This window comes from Canis aureus, chromosome 16 (genome assembly GCF_053574225.1).
Source record: "Canis aureus isolate CA01 chromosome 16, VMU_Caureus_v.1.0, whole genome shotgun sequence".
Classification (NCBI taxonomy): domain Eukaryota; kingdom Metazoa; phylum Chordata; class Mammalia; order Carnivora; family Canidae; genus Canis; species Canis aureus.
This window is the reverse complement of record NC_135626.1, coordinates 63,101,373-63,125,261: the sequence shown is the minus strand read 5'-3', so window position 1 is coordinate 63,125,261 and position 23,889 is coordinate 63,101,373. Positions and strand designations below refer to the sequence as shown.

The 23,889-nt window shown below is 66.2% G+C and overlaps 1 protein-coding gene across 5 annotated transcripts; it reads right to left on the bottom strand.

The window, feature by feature from the left end:
• Positions 1-458: 458 nt before the first annotated feature.
• On the bottom strand, positions 459-23,533 carry ASPSCR1 (ASPSCR1 tether for SLC2A4, UBX domain containing). 5 transcript variants are annotated; one of them, XM_077854661.1, is made up of 16 exons: positions 23,366-23,529; positions 22,537-22,592; positions 20,966-21,080; positions 19,268-19,368; positions 12,902-12,959; positions 12,005-12,078; positions 11,438-11,849; positions 5,845-5,984; positions 5,558-5,639; positions 5,083-5,149; positions 4,341-4,403; positions 3,878-3,930; positions 1,154-1,205; positions 887-956; positions 634-809; positions 459-556 (listed from the first exon to the last, which is right to left on the bottom strand). In XM_077854661.1, exons 1-16 carry the CDS (start codon positions 23,465-23,467, stop codon positions 543-545), a joined length of 1,635 nt encoding a protein of 544 aa, XP_077710787.1. In that variant the 5' UTR covers positions 23,468-23,529; the 3' UTR covers positions 459-542. The 5 variants fall into 5 exon arrangements, with proteins under 5 accessions (XP_077710787.1, XP_077710789.1, XP_077710788.1 ...); XM_077854663.1 differs by lacking the exon at positions 23,366-23,529 and adding an exon at positions 22,874-23,233; XM_077854662.1 differs by lacking the exon at positions 4,341-4,403 and having other exon boundaries at positions 23,366-23,533.
• Between the last annotated feature and the right edge of the window lie 356 nt (positions 23,534-23,889).

Below are 23,889 nucleotides of genomic sequence, written 5' to 3'. Positions count from 1 at the left end.
TGAGCAGGGCATGAGCTGCGGGGGCCAGCCTGCCCTCCCTGATTCACCCCGCTGGCTGGCTCCCCAACTTTCTCCTCCCGCCCAGCTCCTTGGGGAGTCGCAGGGGTTCAAAGTGCTGGAAGGACGTGGAAGTGATTAAACCCGGAGGGGCGGCTGGGAGAACCCGTGCCCCGAGGCCGAAAAGTGCTCAGAGGGGGCAGCAGCCTGCCTTCCCTGTCCCTCCTGTCCGGTGCCCTGGGTTAGGGTGGCCCTGCTCACCTGGGGCCTTTCCCACACGTGGGTTCTCGCAGGAGGGGTGATTCCTGGGGTCAGTTAGGTAAAGTCGTGGCTCACAGTAAGACCCATGTGCTTTTGTCCACAAGCATGAGACCTGGGCCGACACGTGCAGGCCAGCGGCAGGACCCATGGGCCCAGGGGACAGTGGGGCCCTTTGCTGTAGAAAGGACAACGGCGGGGGCGGGAGAGCAGCTCACACCTTTATTCCTGCTCGGGGTGGCGGGGGGGTCCTGTGGCGGCAGATGGTGCGTCCAGGCTGGCGGCCCTCACCTCTTGCCGGCTGCAACGGGAACACCAGGATGACCACGGGGCCCTGGGTCAGCAGCCCCTTCCCTCCGCCGCGCCCTGCTACGGTACCTGGCAGCTTCAGCCACTTGGGCACCTTGCCAAGGTCCCTTCTGACCGGCTGGGCCGACCCAGGGCTGGGTTCAGGGAGCCGCACTGCCTCTGCCTCAGCCGCTGGCTCCAAGTCAAGGGGTGCAGGGTCACGGGCCGGCATTGGGGGTGAGGTCCCAGCAACCCTGGACATGCACCTGTGGACAGAAGGCCAGAGTGCAGAACGGCCGACGCGCCACGGCAGGGGCTCCCCCTTCACAGCGCAGGCACTCACCTGGCCACCAGCACGTCAGCCGCAGACGGGGAAACCGTGTGTTCCAGCAGCCTCGGCGCTAGGAAGAGGCCTGCGGACACCCAGCCCACTGTCAGGCCACAGCTGCTGGGCCCTGGGAGGGGAGCGGCCCGGGCGGGGGGCTGTCTGGGCACAGACCTCCCTCCCACATGTCCACATGTCCCTTATTCCAGGGCATACGACAAGCCAGGATGCTCGGGGCCCGGGGCTGGCCAGCTGCACTGGGCAAGGGGAGGGGCCCCCACTCACCTGTCGGTTCCTCAGCTCCAAGATGCACAAGGGCAGCAGGGAAGAGATTTGCCTGTGGGAGAAAAGGAGGCAGCTCAGGGGACAGGTGGGGGGGCTGCAGCCCACGTTTGTGGTGGCCTCTTGCAGGCTGCACGTGCAGCTACGTGCACTCCCCAGGACCAGGGCTCCGCTGAGAGGGGCCACTGCCCAGCCCTGCTCTACTAGCTCCCCCTCCCACCAGCCCTGGTGCAAGCTGGGGCGCGGTGAGACCCAGGAGTCCCTCCAGGAGCCCCTGAGCACTGGGTCCTAGAGCGAGCACTCTGGCATTTCTACTGACCTCTTCTCCCACCGGCCTGGCTCCCTGGGGAACCTGCCTGGAAGCTCCGGCCCCCCCCCCCCCCCCCCACCGCAGAGACTGCAAGGGGCCAACAGGGCAGGGACAAAGATGGACACAGCACAGGGAGCGGGAGATCTGGGGAGCAAGAAGGGGCGGTGTTCCTCAAAGAACAGCCAACAGGGGTCTGCGGCAGTGGGGGGCACGCAGACCTGCTCACAGCGGGGACTCTCGCCACCGACCACGGTGCCCTGAGAGTCCTGCGCAGGGAGGGGCCACCCAGGTCAGCCAGACCCCGAACGCCCACACCAGAGTTCCAGTCCCCCCGCCCCACGCGGCTCTGGGCAGAGACCTGGTAGGGAAAACTAGGACCAGGGAGGGCGCTGCAGCGGGAGCCCCGCAGGGGTAGTTGCGGGGGGAGGGGGGAGCGGGCAGGGCTCCCACTAAGGTGTGGGTCAGGGTGGGTCTCGGGGCCCCTCACAGGCCGGGGAGGGGGGCGCGCAGACCCAGCAGGGGCTAAGTGGAGGTGCAGCATCAGGGCTGCAGGCAGGGGGCCCCAGAGTCCACTGGGCCTGCCTCAGCACCTGAGGAGTGGCTCAGTGGAGGGCGGAGGCAGAGGCCTAGGCTGAGGCCGGGGCAGATCCGAAAAGCCCTCGCCCCATCCTGACACAGGCCATCAAAGCCTCCTGCGGGGATGGCCTGCGGGGCGTGCAGGGTCCTGGAGGCACTAGAAGATGGGGAGCAGGATGGGGACACAGGGATGGTGCTGCCCCAACCCCCGGGAGCCCCGGCTTGGCCGACCCTCCGGGCACCACGGCCCCTCTCAGCGCTGCGTATATGAGAATGTTCCAGTTCGTGGGACTTTGCCCACACCCGCCTGGCAGGGCGGTCTAGGGGCTGCAGGGCCTCAAGCCTCAAAGGCGTGCTGCAGGGCCCTTGAACCCAGCCCCCCACCAGCAGTCCACCCTCGCCCGCTGGCATCTTTGGGGCTCCAACCAGGTGAGGGGTGAGTGGACAGCACAGGCGGCCACGACCACCAGGAACGCTACCCCTCCGCTCAGGCACACGCCGGACCCTCCCTGCGCAGCGGGCGGGGGTCCCCTGGGCCCAGGACAGCACTGGCACTTGAGCCCACGCGACGGGCACCAGGGGCGCCCGCGCCCACCAACTGCACCCCCTCATCCCCCCTCACCTTGGCCCGGGCCCCACCTTCGCCAGCACGCACCCACCCCAGCTCCCCAGCCCGACACTCCCTGGGCTGAGCGCGGCCCCCGGTGGGCAGCCTCCGGGGCAGCCGGCGGCCAGAGCACGGCCTTGCCAGGGACATGAAAGCGGCGGCTTCCGCGCCCACGCCCACGCCCGCGCACCCACACGGGGCGGAAGGCTTCCTTCCCCGGGCGCTGCCAGCGCTCTGATCGCGGCGGGCGGGGCGGCCACCCCGTGCCGAGGCCCCGCGGCTCCAGCTGACAGATGAAAGGAGACAGCTGCTGGGGCGGGGGCACAGTGTCACCGGGAAGTGGGCCGCGCCGGTCCCCCCACCCTGGGCATCTCCTAACTTCAATGTTTATCAACAGGCTGCCCGGGAGGGAGGAAGAGGCCCAGTGCCCCTGGGGCTCCCAGGCCGGGCAGGGAGCTGGGGGGCAGCACCCTGCCCCCGCCGTCCTGGCCTCTTTCCTTGCTAAACTCCCAGTCCCTGTGGGCCTTGCCCCGTGTCCCCTCCCAGCGGGGCAGCCGCAGGCAGCACGCAGCCCCCTGCCCCAGCTCAGACCTCGAGGCCTGCCAGCCATTTAACAAGGGCAGCCTCTGTTACTAATTAAAATATCTGAAAAGACTTTGAAGAGGAAACCATTAGGCCGCAGGGCTGGGGAGGCCCCAGGCTACCCTCCGGGGCAGAGGAACAGGACGTTCTTCCTCCTCTGGAAGGCAGGCCCCCAGGGCAGGGCAGGGCACCCCAACCCTGCTCCCCCCTCACCTGCAGGAGCTGGGGGGCCACAGGGAGCGGCAGCGGAAGCAGACCCAGCTCTTGGGGAGCGCACATTCCCCACAGAGGCCTCGGGGTGCAGGGGAAGCAGCAGGGGAGCAGGCCAGCAGCCGCCCCCGCAGCCGAGGCCACCCCTCAGGGGCCCGCAGCCAGCCAGCCGCCACCTGCAGGTGACGCCTCCGCCCTTCATCTTCGGGGCCCCCACAGCCCTGCCTGCTTGGCCCGTCACCCAGACCCCAGGGCGGCCACCAAGGCAGGCCCCACCCCGCGGGGGCAGGAACTGGAGGCTGGAAAGCCGCAGAGGTGCTCCCCCCATACCCCTTCTCTGAGGCGTCAGATCTTCCCGTAGAGCTGCCAGGGTGCTCCTCCTCGAGCCAGCGGCCGCACCTGCACCCCCAACCCCCAGCCCCCCACCGCCCCAGGGCAGTACCTGAAAGAGGGTCAGCGTGTGGTCATCCAGGACAGTTTTGGGAGGAGTGATGACTGCAAAGAGACAGCTGTCTGGGCCACGGAGCACCTTGCCCCCCACCCCAGCTCACGGCCCCCTGCCCACCTCTGCCACTATGAGAGCCCTGGCGGGGGGCTTAGGGGCAGCAAGGGGGCCCCGGCCTCACACGTTCTCCGCGCAGCCCAGACACCCGGGAGAGGGGAGGCAGGCTGGAAGCAGAGGGTGCAGAGGCGCTGGAAGGGCATGAACCAAGCTCCCCTCCCGAGCCCCTGATCATCTGCCTCGCCCTCTGCCACCAGTGAGGCTCACACAGTCGGGACCCCCGGCAGGACCAACAGCCCTGCAACGTCATTTCTAGGGCAAGGCTGCTTCGAGCCCCAGTTGGGAGGGGTCAGGGGTCACCAAAGGCCACCCGCAGGTGTCCAGGGGGCCCAGGAGAACTCACACAGGTAGAAAGGCAGCTCAGGATTCCCCAGGTGGCTCCTCACAAAGTCCCGCAAGTCCCCCACTGGAGAAGTACAGGGAAAGCAGAGAGGCTCCATGGGATGGGCACAGGCCCCTAACTCAGACCTGGGTTCCACACTGCAGACTCCCCAAGACCTGCGGCCAGGGGCCACCCCAGGCAGCTGGGCACCCCCACCCTCAAGCCAAATTGAGGCCCGGGGGGAGGAACCCAAGCGAGTTTGTCCCAGAGTCCCGAGGTGCTCGGCCTGCCGGGGCGTCCCTCTCCTCACCTCTGCCCACCACCCAATCCTGAGCTCCGCCCTGGGGAGGCCACAGCAGCACCCCAGGGACCTCAGGGCCCACCTACTGCACTCATGGCCTGGGGACAGGTCGCCAAGGACCCCACTCAGGATTGGCAGCACAGGCACCTTCCTTCTAGGTGAACTGCAGCCCCAACCCAGAGACCCCTCCTGGGGGGGCTGGGCCCACCCCTGCTCTGGCTTCTCCTGTTTCATCTGAACAGGGGGGGCACAGGGGTGCTCGGCACCAGGCCAGCCCTCAGCGCCGTGCCCACACCCCCAAAACTGCAAGCTCACGGCCTGCCCCACACGGGCAGCAGCAACTGGTAACACCCACGTCCCCCAAAGGCCAGGCAGCCACAGTCTCACGCCCTGGAAAAAAGAAGCCCAGAGGGGCTCAGAGGGCCCCCCGCCCACCCCAGACGCCCAGGCAGGGCCGCTTACCAGTCTCGTTAGGGCGGAAGAAGCCCTGCAGGATGTAGCGGTCAGGGAACAGGACCCTCAGGACCACCTGCGCCGGAACGAGGCAACGTCAGCAGAACAGCCAGCCCCGTCCGGCTGGGCCCTAGACCCTGGACGCCCAGGAGCCGCACCCAGGGCTGGGGCAGCAGAAGGGCCAGCAACCACCTGGGCCCGGGCGACTGGCACGCTCCCGGCCAGGGCTGCAGCCTCGGCTCGCCGCACACGAGGGCCCGTCAGGCAACCACCGTGCACGTTTGTGAAAATGTATCAGTGTCTGCTTTCGACACAAAATGAGGCTGATTGGCCACGACCCATGGCTAGGCAGGCCCCGTGAGGCCTCGTGTGAAGCGCGACCAGGCCGGCGGCCCCGGGGCTGTGTTTGCTGCCGGCAGGGCCCGTGTCTGCGGCAGGAGCCCAGGAGGCCGCGGCCCAGATGCGTCCCCAGCCGCGCTCCTACCTTGGGGTAGCGCTCCAGCTTCTCCCTCATCTGAGCCTCTCTGAAAGCCTTGGTCACTAAGGGCGCTTCTTCCAGGCGCTTCCTGCAGGGGTGTGGGTGGGGCGTGAGGTCTGGGGTCTCCCTGGCCAGGCCGAGTGGGGGCCCCTCACGCCCACACGGGCTCCATGGGCTGCTCCCCCTCGGGGCCAGATGGGACCGGGGACACCCTGCCTGAACCCCTGTACCCTCAGACCTGCTACGGGGGCCGTGGGAGCAGGGCAGCACCGATGGGGCCGGGGCACACCCACCGCTCACTCTTGAGCTGGGCCAATCGTCTTCTCACATCATCCACGGTCACTTCAAAGAACTCGTCCGGCAGCTCCGCGGGCCAAGCCTGGAGCAGCTCTTCCAGGTCCGGGTGGCACACCACGGGGTCCCGATCCACTGGCTGGGTGGGCAGAGGGCTCGGCTGACGCGGGACCCCAGGGCCCAGCTCCTGCCTGTGGGGCTGGTGCGCCCAGGCCTCACGGCTGGGGTGGCCACACGGACCCTGGGGCCTGACGCTCACTGGCCATCCCGTCCGCCGCGGCCAGGCCCCGCAGGCACCCTCGCAGTGGGGGGCCTGGTGAGTGGGTGGAGCGACAGTGCGGCAGGGCCGGCCGTGCCCACAGCTCCCTGCTCGCTCCCTGTCTTGACAAGAGACCCCGATATCAGGCTCCCCCAAAGAGAGCAAACTCGGGGAGCAGCATCCTGGTCAGGGCCACATCGGGGATCCCAGGAGAGCAGGGGAACCGACAGCCCCCAAATTACAGGTCTGGCAAAAACCTGCCAGCCATTGGCCCCACGGCCCGGCTGCCCCCACCTCCCCTCCATAGGGGAGTAGCCCAGCCCACCCTCTCACCCCCGAGGAGGACACAGGAAGCAACAGCATCACTCCTAATTGGCAGCGAAAACAAAGGAAACGGGAGGCAGGGCAGGGCGTGCTTGGCTCGAGGTGCCTCGGGGGGGGGGGGGGGGTAAGCGCCCCTGTGAGTCTCCCGAGTGTGGGGGTGGGTTACCTCTCTGCGCCAAGGCTGCCGTGGGGACGGGCCTGCCGGGGTGTGCAGGTCCCGCCGGGAGGCCGCCACGTCCTCTCCGTAGCAGGCGAGGGCCCGGCAGGCTCTGGAGGGCGGGCCACCCTGGGGACGAGCCCCGGCTGCTCCGCACACCCGCTGTGCCCGCACGGCCGACTCCGCAGCCGCACCCCGGGCCGTGGCCGTCCACCCCGGGCCGGCGCGTGCCCGGCTGCCCAGGCAGGGAGGCGGGCTCCCATCAGGAGGCCCTCGGACCTGGGCTGCGGGGCGGAGCGGCCACGGAGGGCCGGCTAAGCCAGGGCAGCAGGGCCCGTCGGGGGCTGGCCGAGGCCCCTGGGGGCTGCCCCTTCGAAGCCACAGGATCCTGCACTACTGCGGGCGTCTACGCCAGAGCTTTTTTTAACAAGATGCCAGGCGCCAGGCTGCCCCCCACAGCCACGGCGCCTGCATTCCAGAAGGGCCAAGGGCTGGCCTGGGCGCCCGGGGCGGGCTGCGGGGGGGGCAAGGGCAGGACGCGGGTGCGCCCAAGCCGGGAACCGCCGTGTACACGCGTGCCAGGCCCCGGGCACTCAGGCACGAAGCCCGCAGGCTGCCAGGTGCCTCCGCGGCCTCTCCCGGGGCAGACCCAGTGCACACTCGCCCGCAGAACCGGCGACCCGGCGGCACGGCGTCCGCGGCGCCCAACACACCTGCCCGGCGAAGCCAGTCCCAGGGAGTCCTGCCCACTGGGTCCTCGCAGTCCTCCTGGGCGCAGCCCGTGGTGCCCGCGCCCCAGGCCCCTTCCAGGACGGGGGACCCCGGGGACACCCGCCCCCCGCGCCACACTGCTCAGGGGCCACGACTCTCGGTCAGAAAACAAAACCAACCAGACCCTTCCTGGTTTGGGATCTGCCCTGCTTCCTTCTCTCCTCCCGCACCTCACGCCCTCCTGTCCGTCCCGCGGGAGCCAGGATGCCGGGCAAGAGCAGCCGGCAGAGTGCGGGGCCAGACCTCCCGCCGTCGAGGCCCAGGCAGGCCCTGCCCCGCGAGGCCACACGGAGGCCCGAGCTAGTGCTGGACACTGGAGAAACCGGCACAGCCCCAGTCGGCCTTCCCCGGGACAGCATGTCCCCAGCAGAGGAGGAGGCTGTGGGCAGGGGGAGCTGGGCTGAGCCCTGGCCCTGCTCATGCCCGACCCTGAGCCAACAAGCTCCCCCCCTGCCCCCCGGCGTTCCTGGTCCAGCGGTCACGCCACACACTCCCATCCTACGCGGATTCCCGGAGAGCTTTCTGGATGGAGAGCACACGGCTCCAGCATGACACCCTCAGGAAGAGGAGTACACGTGGTGGCCACCATGAGGGACAGTTCTGGCAGGACGGAGGACACGTGGGCACAGAGCAGGACAGCTCGACGGCTGTAACGCTGCCTGCAAGGTGGGTAACGCTGGCCAGGGGCCCAGGGGGGCACAGGAGAGGCCAAGAGCGCGTCTGCGGGGGGCCCGAGCTGCAGAGGCTGAGCAGGCCCGCAGCCACCGAGCACCCGCTGGGGCCGGCCTGCGGGAGGCGCCCTCCTTCGCCAGGACGGCCCGGGGCCTTGCCCACCCTTGGCCCCATGCCAGGCTCGGGGCGACTGAGGGCAAAGGTCAGCACCCCACGTGGAGGGCCGGGCGGGCCGGGCGCTGGGCCCACACCCTCTGGCAGCGGCCTTGCGAGTGGCCTAGCGTCCACTGGGCACACGGGTCCCCTCCTGTCGGAAGTGGCCTCACCGCTGCTGAGAGTTCATTTTCTTGACAGTAATTTTCCGGGACGTGATGACACACAGAGAAAAAATGTAAAAACGATTTGGGGGTGACCTCAACCCCAGATTTTCCAGCTTTCCTGTGAGGGCCCTTGTTTTTCTCCCCCAGTCCCAGCCCAGACTGTCCTCTGACAATGGTCTTTGGTCAGAGGGAATGTGAAGCGTTTCCCCTTGAGGCTTGGAGCTTAAATGAATCAGTACGTGAGGGCCGCGGGCCAAACCTCCCGAGTTACTCACAGAGCCGGCGCCCTCCGCCTGCCACCGCCGGAGCCAGAGGGCGAGGCCAGCCCGGGCCCAGGGGGACTGCCAAGAGGGCCGCGCAGGACACCTCACCCCGGCCTGCGGCCCCTCCCGAGCGGAGGGAACAGCACAACCGGGAGGCTGAGCACCAGCAGTGAAGCTCAGGCTCCCACGTATCGATGGCGTGACCACACGTGTGTCACCGTGGAGGAGATGCCAGGCGAGGCGTGGGGCCTCCTCGTGCACAGGCCGGGCCGCTGCCCCCGAGGACCCCGGGGAGGCCACACAGCGTGAGCTCCGCAGCCACAGAGCAGAGGCCCCCACCCTGTGGGAACAGTCCCGGGGGGGCCCTCCACCTACACGGGCCGCCTGGCCCTGCCTGGCCAGCCCTGGGGGCCGGGCCACCCTGCCCACTGTCCACTGTGCTGTGTGCACTGGGTGTCTCTCCCCCACACTCAGCTGCAGCAGAGGCGGGTAGAGGGCACCTGCCGCACCACGTGGCCAGGACCTTCGGAGCCACAACCTCTCTGCCTCTGCGGCTGCTAGAGCCTGAGGGCTGCCACAAACAGTGGCCGCGTGGAACAAGGGCAAGTTCCAACCATGCCCTGGGCCCACACATGGGGGACAGTGGGGCGTGCTCGCAGGAGGGTGCTAGGGGGGTGCCCGGGCCAAGAGGTAGGAGCAGAGGGCACTGCTCGAGGTCTGCTCTGACCCTCAGGCCCTGGCCGGGCTCCTCCAGCCCCACGTGCTCTAAACCTGCCCACAAACCAGGGAGCAGGGACGGCCAGCAGCCAGGCTGACACCTGCCCCGAGACGGAGGTCGACGGCACCAAGGACGGCCCAGGTCGGTGTCTGAGGGAGGAGACCCAGTGCTGCTGGGTGAGGGGAAGGCAGGGGAGGCTGCCGCCAGCTGCCCGCCCTGCCCAGGGCACCAGGGCCTTTGATCAGAGCCCCCCATACCGGCTGGGAGGTGGGGGGCGCCTGCTGGGATCGCGGCCCAGCCACACACAGGGCTGCGGGGCGGCCTCCTGGGCAGGCAGAAGGACTTCAAAGGACAGGCCAGGGGCCGCTGGGCAGCCCCAGCCTCTCCCTGCGCCCGGCTCTGATGGCCAGTAAAACTACCTTCTAATAATTAATGTTTTGACATCAAAGGCAAGAGCCGCCCGGGTCTGTAAACCATCCCAGTTCTCAGCCGAGGACCTGCCTATATTTTATCCTGTCTCTTCTGACTCTTTATTTAAATCCAAAACCACACACAGGCAAAACATTAATGGAAAACTTGGAAACTCTTTTTGATTACCAAAGTGCACCTTTGAAGTTCCCCCAAAAGTTCCGTTTTGTTCCCTTCTCCCCCCACCCCCCCCCCGGGGCTGAAAAGGGACACAAAGCAGACACCATGTGGCCGGCCAGCCCTCTGGGTGTGGGGCTGTTAGTGACAGGAGGCACGAGGCAGACGGGCGGGCAGGCGGGGGACGCTCCACAATCAACCAGCTGCTGGGGCGCCCAGATCAAAGGCACCCGCTGCTGGCGGCCAGGCGGCCCCTCCCCGGGACTCCTCCCGCTCGGGGGCCCCAGGTTCACAGCCTGGGGATGCACAGAGGCCAGAGAGCAGCCCCCTCCGGGAGGGCACCAGGCCAGACCCCCCAGGTGCCCGAAGGGCCGTCTGCAGCTTCCCAGGACACCTAGAGAGCCAGGGCCTGCCCGGGGCCAGGGGGTGCCCCGGCCCACCAGCCGCAGGCCACGGTGGGGAGAAGACAGCCAGCCCTGGCCCTAGGGTCCAGCCCCCAAACCCAAGGAGTTCCAGAAGAGCAGGCCCAGGTGGAGCCAGCCCCTCGGGATGGGCTCACCCCAACCACACACGTGTGCTTTTAGCCACGGATGCCCGGCCCAGGTCACAAAGACCACGAACATGGGGACTGCGCATTAGTTTCTGAGACAGCTCAAACGTCAGCTGAGGGTCCAGGGCATCCCCACCGGCTCCCCAGGATGGCGGCCACGGGACTCAGGACTGGCTGCGGCCCTTCCCTATGCCACCCCCCCATCCACTCGGCAAGGACACAGTGAGGGTGGCTCACCCGCAGAGCAGGAGCAAGTCCCAGCCATCTGCCCCTGAAAGGATGCAGGCTCTGCCCCCGCTCTCCACCCCACGGGCACAGGCACCCCTGACCCTCCACCCCCAGATGTGCGACCTGGAAGTAAAGAGGAGGACCCCAGAAGGGACCGGATGCACGTGGGTGGCTTCAGCGACGCCCACACGCTGGTTTACCCGAGCTACTGGCGCCAAAGCCTGAACTACAGCATCAACTCCAACAGAGAGGCTGCGGGAGGACCCATGTCACCCAAACTGGGTCGCTCCCTGGAATGCAAGGATGGTGCAAGGCAGGAACCTACCCAAATCCTCACACGTGAACAAACTAAAGGAGAAAGTGGGCCTGCCCCCGCGCCCACCAAGCAGCAGCAGGAGACAGCCAACGAGCGCAGGGACCCCAGCTCGGGGACAAGCAACACCAGGGCGGCCTTCGGGTCCAACAGCTGGCGCGGGCACAAGGGTAGAGGGCCACGGCTCCCAGGCACCGCCTGCGCCCAGAGCACTCGGCTCTCCGCCAGGACGCCAGGACACCGGCCACAGGGCACACATTTTGGTCAAAACCCACCGTGCTGTACGTCTAGAATGTGCCTTGGGGAAGTTAACACGAAACAGCAGCACACAAACCACTCCCCAGAGAAGACGAACACGCGCCCATCGACCCCGCCACGCCCCCAGGCTCACTGGCCAGGAGGGAGGACCCCCCGCCCCAGCCCGCTTCGTACCGGCTCTGGCTCTGGCGGGGGTTCCTGGCCCGGCCGCGACTTCTTGGGCTTGGAGGGGCCTCCGGGGCTGGAGAAGGACTTAGGCAACTTGGCTGAAGGCGACACCACAGACTTGGTGGACCCGGAGGGGCCCCCCAGGCGCTGTCCCCCTCCTGAGAAGGGAACAAAGGGGGCGGGGGTGGGCTCCTTCGAGGTCGGCTTGGCTTGAGCATCCACATGGCCGGTCCCCGAGGTGGCTGCTTCATCGTGATGGCTCACGTCACCCTGGCTGAGCCCAGCTGGATCCAGCGGGAGCAGGGGGCTGCCGGCGGCCTGGTCGGCGGACAGGGAGGGGGTCGGGCTTCCTGGGGTTTTGCTCCGGGAGACCCCAGGGTCCTGCCCACCAGCCGAGCTGCATCGTTTCATGGAGAACCTGAGGCGCAGACCCAGGAAGCAAATGAGACCCCCCGGCGCCTGGCCCACCCGACCCCGGCACCCTGAGGGCCCGGCAGGAGCAGCCTCCAGCCAAGTGGGGGGGGTGCGTTCCCTCAGACCCGGTTCCCCCCGTGTGGACTGCAGGGCCCCCACCTGATGATGGCGCTGCCCCCGGTGAGGCCCAGGGACTGGAGCGTCGTGGCCTGCAAGGCGGCTCTGCCGGTCACCTGAGAGGACGGAACAGGACACGCAGCTGAGCCCACTGGCCGCCCCCAGTGAGGGCACTGCAGGCTGGGTCCCCCGGCCCGAGCATGGGCACCACTGGCCCCATGGGGGTCCCCAGCCACCCCCTGGGGGACACCGCTCCCCACAGGCCGGGCCCTGCCTCCCGCACCCCACCTGCACCCCAGCATCTGTCGGTTGGTCCACAGCTGCCTCCCCCACGGCGCCCCGTCCCACCAGGTCCCTCCCACTGATGGCCCCGGGGACCTGCCCTCACAGCCCCGTCCTGGGGCACCTCTAGCACGACAAATAGGTGGGCACGGCCCGTCCACACCGGGACTCCTCCCAGGGCCCCTTGGGGACAGGGGCCACCCAGGGCCAGGGAAGGGCACTTGGCCAGACTCAAAACAAAAAGCCCCTGTGAGCCAGGGGACCAAGTGCCAAGAGGGTCCCCGTCACGGGCAGGCGGGTGAGGACAGGCAGGGCCGTGGTGCCGGGCTACGCCTGCACCGTGCTGCCCTCGGTTTTGAAAAGATCAAAACACGGAGCAAAGCAAATATTTATTAAAATTAAACCACTTTTGTGACTCTCAGGCTTTGAGAGACGCTGGGAAAACAAACAGGGCGTCGAGGAGGTTTGGGGAGCAGCCCGGGCGGCCCGTGGTTAGCGCCAACCGAGCCGGCGCTCTGCTTTTTTCCATGAAACACATCACGCTTTCAGAGGCCGCTGCTTTGAAGGCGGGCCTGAGAGTGAATTTTCCAGATTGGAAAGCGGGGCTGGGCCGCGTGGTGACTCGGGCCAGGCGGGCGGGGGGGGGGGGGCACCTACCTCGTCCCTCATGTACACACAGACCGGGCTGGCCTCGCTCGGCTGCTCCAGGCGCTCCCTGCGGGGGAAGGACACCTCACAGGCCGCTGCCACTGCCCTCAGACGCTCAGACGGCTCGGGGGGGGCGGGGGGGGGAGGCAGGATGGCGGCCCGGGCAGGGTAGCGGCCAACGGCTGGCGAGGAGCCACCTGCCACGGGGCCCCGGGCTCCCAGACAAGCCTCGGGCCACCGTCCACGCCGGGGTCCACAGGAAGGAGCCCCGCAGCCCCCGAGCTGGGCTCCCGTGGGAAGCCGTCCCCGAGAGCCCCAGGCCGGGAGGGCAGACACCCTGTCCCCCTGGGGGCTGTGGCCTCAGTCCTTGCCCCAGCCGCGTGGAGGGCAGCAGGGGCCCCCTGACCTTGGGCCGTGACGCAGAGGCCTGGCCCACAGAGGGCCCTCCACAGCCCCGCGAACCACTGTCACCGAGAGGTAAAAGTACAGGCTGTGGAGGGGCACGGGGTTGGCACGTGGGGCAGGACGCACGCCCTAGCCACTGTCACACGGGCCGGGCACCGGGGCGACACGAGGGCACACAGACCAGAAACACCACAGACGCTCCACACAGACATGTCTCCATCATCTGGACCCAGTGTCCCCCTCAACATGTCCTCCAGGTCGCCCAGGGCCATACCACCGCCCCTCTTCTCCACGCATCGCCTGCACCAGACCAGACATCCTCTCCCCTGGTCCACGCACCCCGTGGGAGGAAAGGGCCCCGGGCAGCGCAGCTGGACGGCTGAGGGACGGCAGGTGTGCAGGTGCGCACATGACACACACGCTCCATGCACAGCCGTGTAGCACCTGACGCCGACCCCTGCTCCACCGCCCTGTGCTGACACTGGAGGTTACGGGACGCAGGCCGAGTCCAGGCCTCGGAACCCTGAACTGCTGCTGGCAAAGCGGCGGGAAGCTCACTGCAAGCGCCCACTCGAGACCACACCTGGAGCGGCCTATCTGGTCGTCCTCACCCTGGAAGGGCGAACCAAGGGGTGGGGCCCACCCAGGCGGGAGGCTGCTGCCCACGTACACGCGGCTGGGACAGGAAGACCCGGCAGCAGGGCCCCCGGCTGCCCACGGACACTCGGAATGCACGGCTGCCGGGGCCCGACCTCAAGACCCCTGGGTCTTTCTCCTCTTTACTCTCAGGTTTTGTTTTTGCACCCGCCCAGAGGTGAGACCCCCAACCCGGAGCCAGAACCGGACCGTGGAGGATGGAAGGCCCGACCCCTGCCCCACCCCCGCCCCCGCCCCCGCCCGGCCAGTCCTTTTGCTCCCAATATCCCCACAGGAATATGGGAGGCCCCTCAGTGAACAGCCCCCCCGTGGGGCTCACCCTGTCCCCACCGTACACCTACGCAGACAATGGAGCTGCACCCCAGAGCCGGCTGCCAGCCTCAACCGAGCAATACAGGGGGCTGGCCGTGACCTCATGTGCACCGCCCCAGCCTCAGGAAAAGAGGACCCCAAACTCCTAGAGTGACGCCCCTGGCCAGACCCACATGCTCTTCTTACTGAACGTAAGACAGAAGACGTGTGGAGGAATCTCTCAAGGAAGATACGTCCGGCAAACAGGACCCACCCCAGATCCAAGGACCAGGAGAAAGGGGTTCCAGGACCAGCGGGACTCAGAGGGCCTGCCGACACCCACCACGTCCAGGGGGTCCCCTCTGCTCTCGGCACCTCTGGCCAGGCCTGGGGGCTTTCTCCAAGCTCCTTCCTCTGGGCACCTGAAACCCCGACGGGGCTCACAAATCACAACCCCACGAGAGCACAACAGTGCCCGGGAAGGCCTGCTCACCGCTGTGCCCTCCAGGCCTCTGGACATCAAACGCCAGCCGGGCTTTGATGTGCGGCTCCTCCAGAGGGATCAGATTCCCCTGTGGATCTGAGGGAGAGGCTGTAAACATGCCAGGGGAGGGGCGGCCGCAATGGCTTCCAGACCTTCCCGGCCAATGAGCAGAGCTCTCCCTCCAAGAACAGTGGACCCGGACGTTCCAGGGTATTGGCCGCTGCCCCCTCAACAGAGACTCACTGAAGTCCCCAGACTCGCGGGGGAGCAGGGCCACGGGCCTCCTGAGGACGAGCCCTGTGCCCAGGCTGCTCCCACGCCACACCAGGCAGAGCCGCTGGGCCTCGTGCAGGCCTTCCGTGGGTGCCGCCCGCCCCTCAGACGTGGCCTCAGTCCCGCAGGAGGATGCTAGCTCCTCTGAGGTTAGCAAACCTGCTCTTCGGTCGGGCCAGAGGCCAGTGGGGATGGCCGGGCAGGGCAGAGGTGCTGCCGCTGGTGGCCGTGCAGACGTCCTCACTCACCACAATCGTGCTGTCCCCACAGGCGTGAGACGTTGTCTCCCGGGCCAGCTCCTGGCGGGGCACCGTGCTGGGGGCGAGCCAGGCATCTGGAGACCCTCCTATTTACCTCACCTATTCGGGCCTGAGCAAGACGGGCCGGCACAAACACAGGCGCTGCCAACACAAGCCACTACGTTCCCTGCGCCAGAGCTCAACGGGCAGGGCCCAACCCAGACCAGCAGAGCCATGACTTCAAGCTCAGCAGCCACAAGGAGCCCCCCACCCCGGGCAGGGCCACATCCCCAAGGGCCAGGCGACTCGTCCCCCGACACAGAGATGGGGTCAGGGCTGGAGACAGCCACACAGCCCCCTCCTCCTGGGCGGTTCAGTCCTCAGCATGACTGTGGGCTGGTCCCCAAGCTCACCCGCAGCCCCTCTGCAGCCCACGGCGCCCCAGGGTCGCACAGCTCTGAGCGAGACCCGCAGACAGCCTGCCCTGCACAGGGACACGGAAGCCCTGCATGTCCCACCAGGGAGACAACGGCACTGAGACGGGGCGGGCTGGGCCGCGGGGCCGGGGAGAGCAGAGTGGCGGGGGCACTGGGGCAGCACCCCGGAGCCCCTCCCCGGTGCCCCCCCCACCGTCTCTGGTGGCTCCCAGCCTCGGGCTCCGAGCACACACGCGGCTGCGGCCACAGGGGCCCGTCCAAGCGGGAGATGCGCCGGATTTCAAAGCCCTCCACCCAACAAAGGACTAAAAACATCTCGTTTCCCTACCAATCACGTGTTCAAAGCATCACGCTGGGGACACCCTGCGTCAAGCCGATCATGATCCTAAAATTAATCGCACCTGTTCTGACTGGTGTTTTGATGTGGCTGCTGACTCCCCTCCGCGGCCCACACGTGCGGCCCACGTGGCCCAGCCGGTGGCCAGGGAGCAGGACCAGGCTGGGAGCAGGGCAGGGCCGCCCCCGACCAACAGCAGGCCCAGGATGCTGCGCTCCCCTCCGCCCCCCCCAACCTGAGTGAGAAAGGGCAGCCCCCGCTCACCCCACCCCACGCACACTCAGGACTCCAGAGCTGCCGAGTGGGCACCCGCTGTGCCTGCCACACGAGCGGCTGTGGGGGCCACGCCCACACGGACCCCACGGTGTCCCCACGGTGGCCGCCCCACCAGCTCATCAGGGGCCGTGACCCAGGGCTGAAGATGCCACCAGCCCTCCCACTCGTGATTCCTGCTGCGCGGCCCGTGGATGCCCGTGGAGCAAAGGCTGGGTGCCGGGCCTTTGAGGAACTCTGCGCGGGGCCTCCGTGCCAGCCCCACACCCTCCCCCTGGAGCGCACGGTCAGCGGGCACTGGGGGCTGGACCGACAGACAGTGGCCAGCTCCCGCTCTCCCCGCGGCAGCTAGCGGAGCAGCACCCCAACTGCCTGGAGCCGGGGGCCGCATCCACACAGCCATGGCCAGGGCGCTGGGAGGAAACTTCTAGACAGCTGGCAGATGCTCACAGGCCACACGTAGAGGATGGAAACTGCTCAGTGCACAACGAGGAAGCCCGCGCCCACACATTCGTGGGTGCCCCGCTGCTGAGTAAAGCACCGGTGTGAGCCAGTTTCCTCCAAGAGCGGTCCCTCCCCTGGTCCTGCAGCGTCCCTCCCAAGGGGCTGTCCACCGTGTCCTCACCTGCTTCGTGCCCGACTGACCAAGGACCAGGTCCAGCGTCGCCGTGGGAGAGACTCGCCACTTGGGTTCTGATTTCTCAGGGGTTTGTTTCCAACACTGATCCTTCTGTTTTTATTTGTACCTACTGCTGCCTCCTCTGGAGGGAGCGTCCTCACAGCGAGGTGGCCCGCCTCCCTGCCACTCTGCTCCCCCAGGCGGGACTCCTGGCCTGCACCCACGTCCAGCTCCTTCTGGGGGGACCCTGCCTGCCCTTCGGTGGAGCGGTCTCAGCAGCTTCCTGAGAGCATGGGCAAGGGGTAAAGGTGTGACCCCCACCCCCCCACCAGCCAGGAGTGGCTCTGTTCCATCCTTACCTTCCACTGATACTTTGACAAATAGATAATTCTAGAATAAACACTTTTCCTACAGTTTTTGAAGGCCCTGGTCAGCCAGCTTCCCGGTGGGACCTGGGGCCCACGTCTGTCCCTGTCCTGTCCTGACACTCGGCCTCCTGGCTGTGTCCCCAGTTCCCATGTGCTCGGTCCCAAGCCTCAGCCAGAACAGCCGGGACCCGCACCCTCAGCTCCGAGGATGGCACTGCCGGGCCTCACATGCCCTGCTGCCACCTCGAGGTGCCCGGGCTACCAGCCGAGCTGCCCAGCCCAGCTGACACTCCACGTGAGCGGTATGGCGGGTCCTCAGACCCGGGAGATCTAGTGCCACAGCCCGGCCTGGGGCCTCCCGACCCACGGCCAGGCTGCCTGGTCCCCGCGGCTGCCACCTCCCGGCTGCTCCCACAGGAACCAGCCCCCCCCCACCCCACAGGAGCTGCAAGTGCTCTGGAGGCCACTGCTGGGGGCTCCACCCACATAATCCCCGTTCAGGAAACAGCACTCACAGCCTCAACCAGGCAGGCACCCGGAGCTGCACACAGTGGGGGAGCAAGAGACCCCTCCCCTCCTGCTCTTTGCCCAGCCATCGCCCACCTGCCCGCGACCTGGTGCAGCTGCATGGGTCGAGCTCTAACATTACAAAATCCTTCGGTGTTGGCTTCGGTGCCTTTTGGGAGGGGAAAGCATGACGCGCTGCACTCCCTGGTCCTTGCTTCTGCGGCACGGCCCAGAGGCTCCCCCCCACATCCTGGGCAGCTGCTCCCGAGACCTCCCGTGACCCAGAAAATGCTGCCCTTCCTCCCTGTGACATCTGCTTATCCGCTCCGCGCCATGCGGTGAGCTCCAGGAGGCCCTGGCTGCTCACTGCAGCCCACCTGGCCCGAGCGCTCCAGACGAAGGAGAGAAGACAGACAGACACAACAGCAAAAGGCAGACGCCCACGGCCCCTGAGCGCTGAGGAGCCCTGAGCAACTCCAGGTGTCCTGTCCTTCTTCCAAAAATCAGGATAATAGAAGCCTGGCCTCACCCAGCTGATGGGGGGCCCTGATCAGACAACAGGTACCACCACTGCTGATGGCCACCGAGGCGGGGGCCACCAAGTCCTCCCCAGGAGCGCCCACGGAGGAAGCAGAGGCAGCCCTGGCTGCCAGGGCCCAGGCGCAGGCAAGCAGAAGGGAGCCAGCTGGTCAGGGCATAGCAGCCCCCGCAGCCACGTCACCAGTAGGACCAGCACAGCAGGAACGGGAAGAGAACAACTCCGGGCAGGGGGAAGAAGTCGGCTGCTGGGACGGGGGCGAGGGGGGCAGTGGGCCCCGCCATCCAACCACTGTGGGCTGTCCTATGGCGGGGCCCTGCCACCCGGAGGGCCCTACCCAGAGTCCCCTCTCCCACAAGCATGCCACCCTCACATCGCCCTGGGGAGGCCCAGAGGCAGCGGGCAGCAAGCCCAGGGCCACACAGCGACCACCACACCCTCCCGTGGGCGCTTCCAGGCCAAAGCAGAAGACCAAAGAGTAAAGCGCTACCATCACCATTGCGACACATTCAGAAATGAGATTCCAACCGTTAATTATCGGACGGAACCTGGCATGTGTAAAACTCCATTATGACTTTCTTTTCAAACGTGGCAGTTACCACGATAAGGAAGTCTACGCCTGAAGCCCTTGTCCACTGAGGAGCCCAGAGGCCCCTGTGCCCCTCACTGCTCACCAAGCCCCTCATGACGACAGAGGACAGCTTCGCCCTCCAGGAGGACAAGGCCCCGCTGTCATGACAGAAAACTCAGTAAAAAGGATGAGCTGCTGGCAGCCAGCACCTGCCGGGGGCAGCCAACGGCCGGCAGACTCCTCAGCTCAAAGCAGGCCTCTTACCAGGATCACAGAGCTGAAAAGGCACGGGCTCCGACCACAGCAGCCCTCAGCGTTGTGGCTCTGGGCCAGCCGCACCGACCCACGGTCCTCACCAGAACTTGCCAACACCCACCTGGTCTGTGCAAAATGGCTGAGAAGCTCCCAGAGCGTCTGGCCCGAACAGAAGGTGTCTTGCAACCGAGAGCCATCATCCAGCTGCAGAGCGATGCGGACCTGAGGGAGGCAGACACAGGAAACCAAGTCAGGGAGAAAAGGAGCTGTCCTGCGCTGTGCAGGGCCCGAGTCTCAGGGCACAGGTGAGAGAGCGCTGGCCTTCGGGGCTCCCGGGACCTCCTGGGAAGCTGGCTCCAGAGGTGAGCGCTGCTTCCCGAACACTGCTGATGGCCACCGAGGTGGGGGCCACAAGCATCTGTCTGTCCCTGTGTTGTAAGCTGCTGTATCTGGGGTTCACCTGTCGTGTGGGCAGAGATTAGGAACGTGCTACGTCTCCTGAGCTTCCTTCACAGACGAGCACAGTTAACAACTTCTGCAGCTCCACAGTTAACAACTACGGCCCTAAGTAAGGACGTCTATGACCCAAAAGAACTTCCTTCCTGGTCCTTCCGCCAAGTGACAGACACACAAGGGCACGTGTGCACAGAGCTCGAGGCCAGCATGTGTCCGACGCCCACGTGCACCTCACTGGGCGCCTGGTTGAGGCCGGGGGCTGGTTCTGCGGCCTGGCATGCTGCGCTCTGGCCAAGACACCGTGTCAAGTGCACATCTGCACTGAATCCCAGTAACAAGAGAGGGATGATGTGTGTGCAAGAGAATCTCCCCCTGCAGCCTCAAGGAACCCCCAAGGGAAGTCAGGGTTCCTTCTGAGTGAAAGTTTGAGAACCACAATCATAACAAAAAGAGGGGTGCTGGGCCAGTCCCCGCTGCCTGATTCCTGGTGAGCCCCAGAGAGGTGTCATCCTCAGGACCGAGCTTCCTTATTTCTTTATCTCTCCACGGGGATGGAGACCCCCTTCCCTAAGGTATCTGCAGGACCCACAGAGACACACAGAAGTGGGCAACCAGCACTGCAGTCCTTCCCACCCACACAACCGTGGGGTCGTCCACTCCATCTCTAGAACCTACAAGTTACTGAGCTGGTGGACAGCTGCAGGCCTTGGTCAAAGACATGGGCTGTGGTCCAGGCAAGGCCTGTGAAGTCTAGGGTGAGGCCTGAGCCCCTGGGCCACATGTCCTCCTCCCAACACTAGGCTGCGCTCGACATCCCACAGGACTCTGCAGGTTCCCATTGCTCAGCGAGTCTACGACCAGAGTCATGAGGCTGAGCAAGTGCTGCTGACAGACGCAGCACAAGTAACCTTCCCCCAACGATAAATTTGGAGGGAAGGGATCCCTGGGTGGCGCAGCGGTTTGGCGCCTGCCTTTGGCCCAGGGCGCGATCCTGGAGACCCGGGATCGAATCCCACGTCGGGCTCCCCGTACATGGAGCCTGCTTCTCCCTCTGCCTGTGTCTCTGCCTTTCTCTCTCTCTCTCTCTGTGACTATCATTAAAAAAAAAAAAAAATTAAAAAAAAAATTAAAAAAAAAAATTCGGAGGGTTCCTTTCCAATCCACAGCTGCCCCTGGAAAGCGGTGCAGGTGTGAGGACATGGGTCTCGCCTGACACATCCCTCCATTTACCCTCACGCTCCTCTGACCACTGCAACAGACCATCCCATCTGCTCAGCATGCTGAGGCCTCCTGTGGTCCAAACAGCTTGAGTCAAAGAGCCAGAAGAAGCAGTCCTGCTGGCCCCTCCCTGAGAGCCACCTACCATGTTCTCGGGCCCCTCGCGGCTCCGGGAGACAGGCACCATCTCCAGCTTGGCATTATTGGGCAGATTGGCAAACCTCCACTGGAGAGACAGGTCGAGCACATTCCTCTGAAACCTGCAAAGCAAGCCACAGCTCATGGGCTCCCCTGCAGATCCTGACACAGCCCAGCTAGGAGCAGGGTATTAGCCGAGTGATGTCTGTGTCCATGCAGCAACTCCCCCAGCCAATGCCCCCAAGGCTGCAGGAACAGAGGTGCAGCCTGCAAGCTTGCAGAGGCACAGCAGGTCCCTGTCTGCAGTGGATCTTCCAATGGAAAGAGAAAGTGGGCATGGACTCAGCGTTGACCAAATGAGCAAAGAGCAAGAGGGAGAAACCAGAAACAGGTCACCCTCTGAGGCAGGAAAGGAGCTGCCCGCCCAGGCGTAAAGCAGCAACAGGTCCGAGTACAGACTCAGAAAATAAAGACACATCCAAGGGGCGGCTGAGGGGAGTGTACCTAACTCTGCTCTAGAAAGTTCTAACCTGCTTCTGGGAGGTTGGGGGGAACAGAAAGAGCATGAGGCTCTGTAACAGCAAGCCGGGGACAGGCAGCATGGAGCACGGCCCTGAGTTCTCAGGGGCAGCAGGGCCCAAGAAAGCAGGCTCCCCCAACCAGGGGCTCCTCTTGTCCCCGATGTGAAGACGGCTATACCACTAAGACACACTGCTAAGGTGAAGCGCTCCTCAGGTGGCACAGAAACCCACACCTACCGTGGCAGGGTTCTGACCCTTCTGCTGTTCTAGACCACCTAAGAATCTGCTGAAAGCCCTCCCCCTCTTTTCTTTTTAAAGATTTATTTATTTATTTTTATGACACAGAGAGAGAGAGAGACAGAGACACAGGAGGAGGGAGAAGCAGGCTCCATGTCGGGAGCCCGAAGCGGGACTCGATCCTGGAACTCCAGGATAGCGCCCCAAGCCAAAGGCAGGCGCCAAACCCCTCAGCCACCCAGGGATTCCCCAAGCCCTCCCACTCTTTAGAGAGATACCCAGAGACCCATGCATGCAAGCCCAAGGCAGTGAGACTGCCAGGCCCCACGCACACACTGTGCAGGTTTTTCCCCATTTCTGCATGACCACTTCCTCCTGCCCTCAGAGCCCCCACAGGAACTTATACAACCAAATGCACAAATACCATCTGCAGAAACCCCTAAAAAGACACATCCACAGCCTGACCCCCAGAACCTGGAAATGGAACCTTACTTGGAAATTAGAACTTTGCAGATATAACTGAGTTAAGGATCCTGAGATTAGGGCATCCTGGATTTGGGTGGGCCCTAATTCCAATGACAAGTGTCTTACAGGAGACAGAAGAGGAAAAAACAACACAGAGGTAGGCGGCCTCGTGAGGATGAGATAGAGGCTCAGTGAAGCCACCAGAAGCTGGAAGTGATAAGGCCCTCTCCTAGAGTCTTGGAGGGAGTGTGGCCCTGCCACACCTCGACCTGGGGTTTCCGTGAGACAACACACTTGTTGGTTTAAGCCCCCAGGCCGGGGAGGGGTGGACGGACTTGGATCCTAGCAAACTCACTTCAGATCGTATTCGCTGGGGTTGAAGTCCTGCCGCCGGCATGTGTCCTCCAGAACCTAGGAGTCAGACGACAGGACGGTGAGCCACTGTGGCCTGGCCTGGTCGCTGGGTTGGCAGGCACAGAGTCCACCTCTTGGTGAACTAACTGGCTTTGCCAGACCAGGCCTAGTACAAGCCACACAATGGACTGTCCACCCGACAGATCCACACCCTCCGCTGCAACTCCCAGGCTCTCGGCCTGTCCTCGCTGGGGCCGCCGTGCCCACCCCCCCACCCCACCCCCCCCCCCGGTGCCTGCAGGACAGGACAGCTCACGGCCACAGACGCCCCAACACACCTTTGGGACCCAGTCCCCACGCACGGGGAGAGTTGTCTGCAGTGCTTCCCCGTCCTCTCCACCGGCCGCCACCGCCCCACCCTGGGGGCCGCTCCCGGGACGCAGCAGCCCCGGGACCGCGGGGCCCAGAAGTCTCTAACGCAACAGCTGCCCCGGAGAAAGTGCAGCGAGTGACTCAGCAAATAGTCTCCAGGCGCCAAGGCCGTACGCGCAGTGGACCCCGGGCGGGCACACAGCTCGGGGCTCGGCAGTGGACTCGGCGGGGTGCACGGAGGCGCGGACCCCGACCCCCGCCGGCGCGACCCCAGCCCCGCAGGGACCCGCGGAGCCCGGGGGCCGGGAGCCCGGCACGGAAAGGGGCGGGCCCGCCGCGCCACGAGGCCGTTCATTGGCCGCCGCAGGCCCCGCCCCCGCAGGCCCCGCCCCCGCGGCCCTCGGGAGCCAACCGCAGGCGCGCGCCCCTCGCCGCCGCCGCCGCCGCCGCCCCCGTACCTGCAGCAGCACGGTGCTCGGCGTCACCTTCACCTTGTGGCGCCGCCCGTTCGGGGCCAGCACCGACACCGCGGAGCCCCCGCCGCCACCCGGGGCCGCCATCTTCCGCTCACGTGACCCGCCGCCGCCGGCTCGGCGTCAAACCACTTTCTCGCTAACAGCCGGGACGCAGAGCCACGCGGGGGCGGGGCGGGTTCTGAGGGGCGGGGCGCGCGCGCGCTTCCGTTCCCGCCCCCAGCCTGGCCCCGCCCCCAGCCTGGCCCCGCCCCGCCCCGACGCGTTCGCGGAGCACCTGAGCACTCGCCGCGCGCGGGGTCGCCCGCGGACCCCCCACCCGGCGCCGCGCGCTACCAGCCCCGCCGGCCTGGGCCCCGCTTGCCCTTCGCCCCCGGCTCCAGCGCCCGCCCACTGTCCCCGGCCCCTGGGGCCGCCTGTGGACCGGAGAGCGTGCAATCAGTGAAAGTCAGACCAGCCCTCTGCCCGCCGGCTGCCGGGCTCACTGCGCCAGAACTTGTCCCCAAACC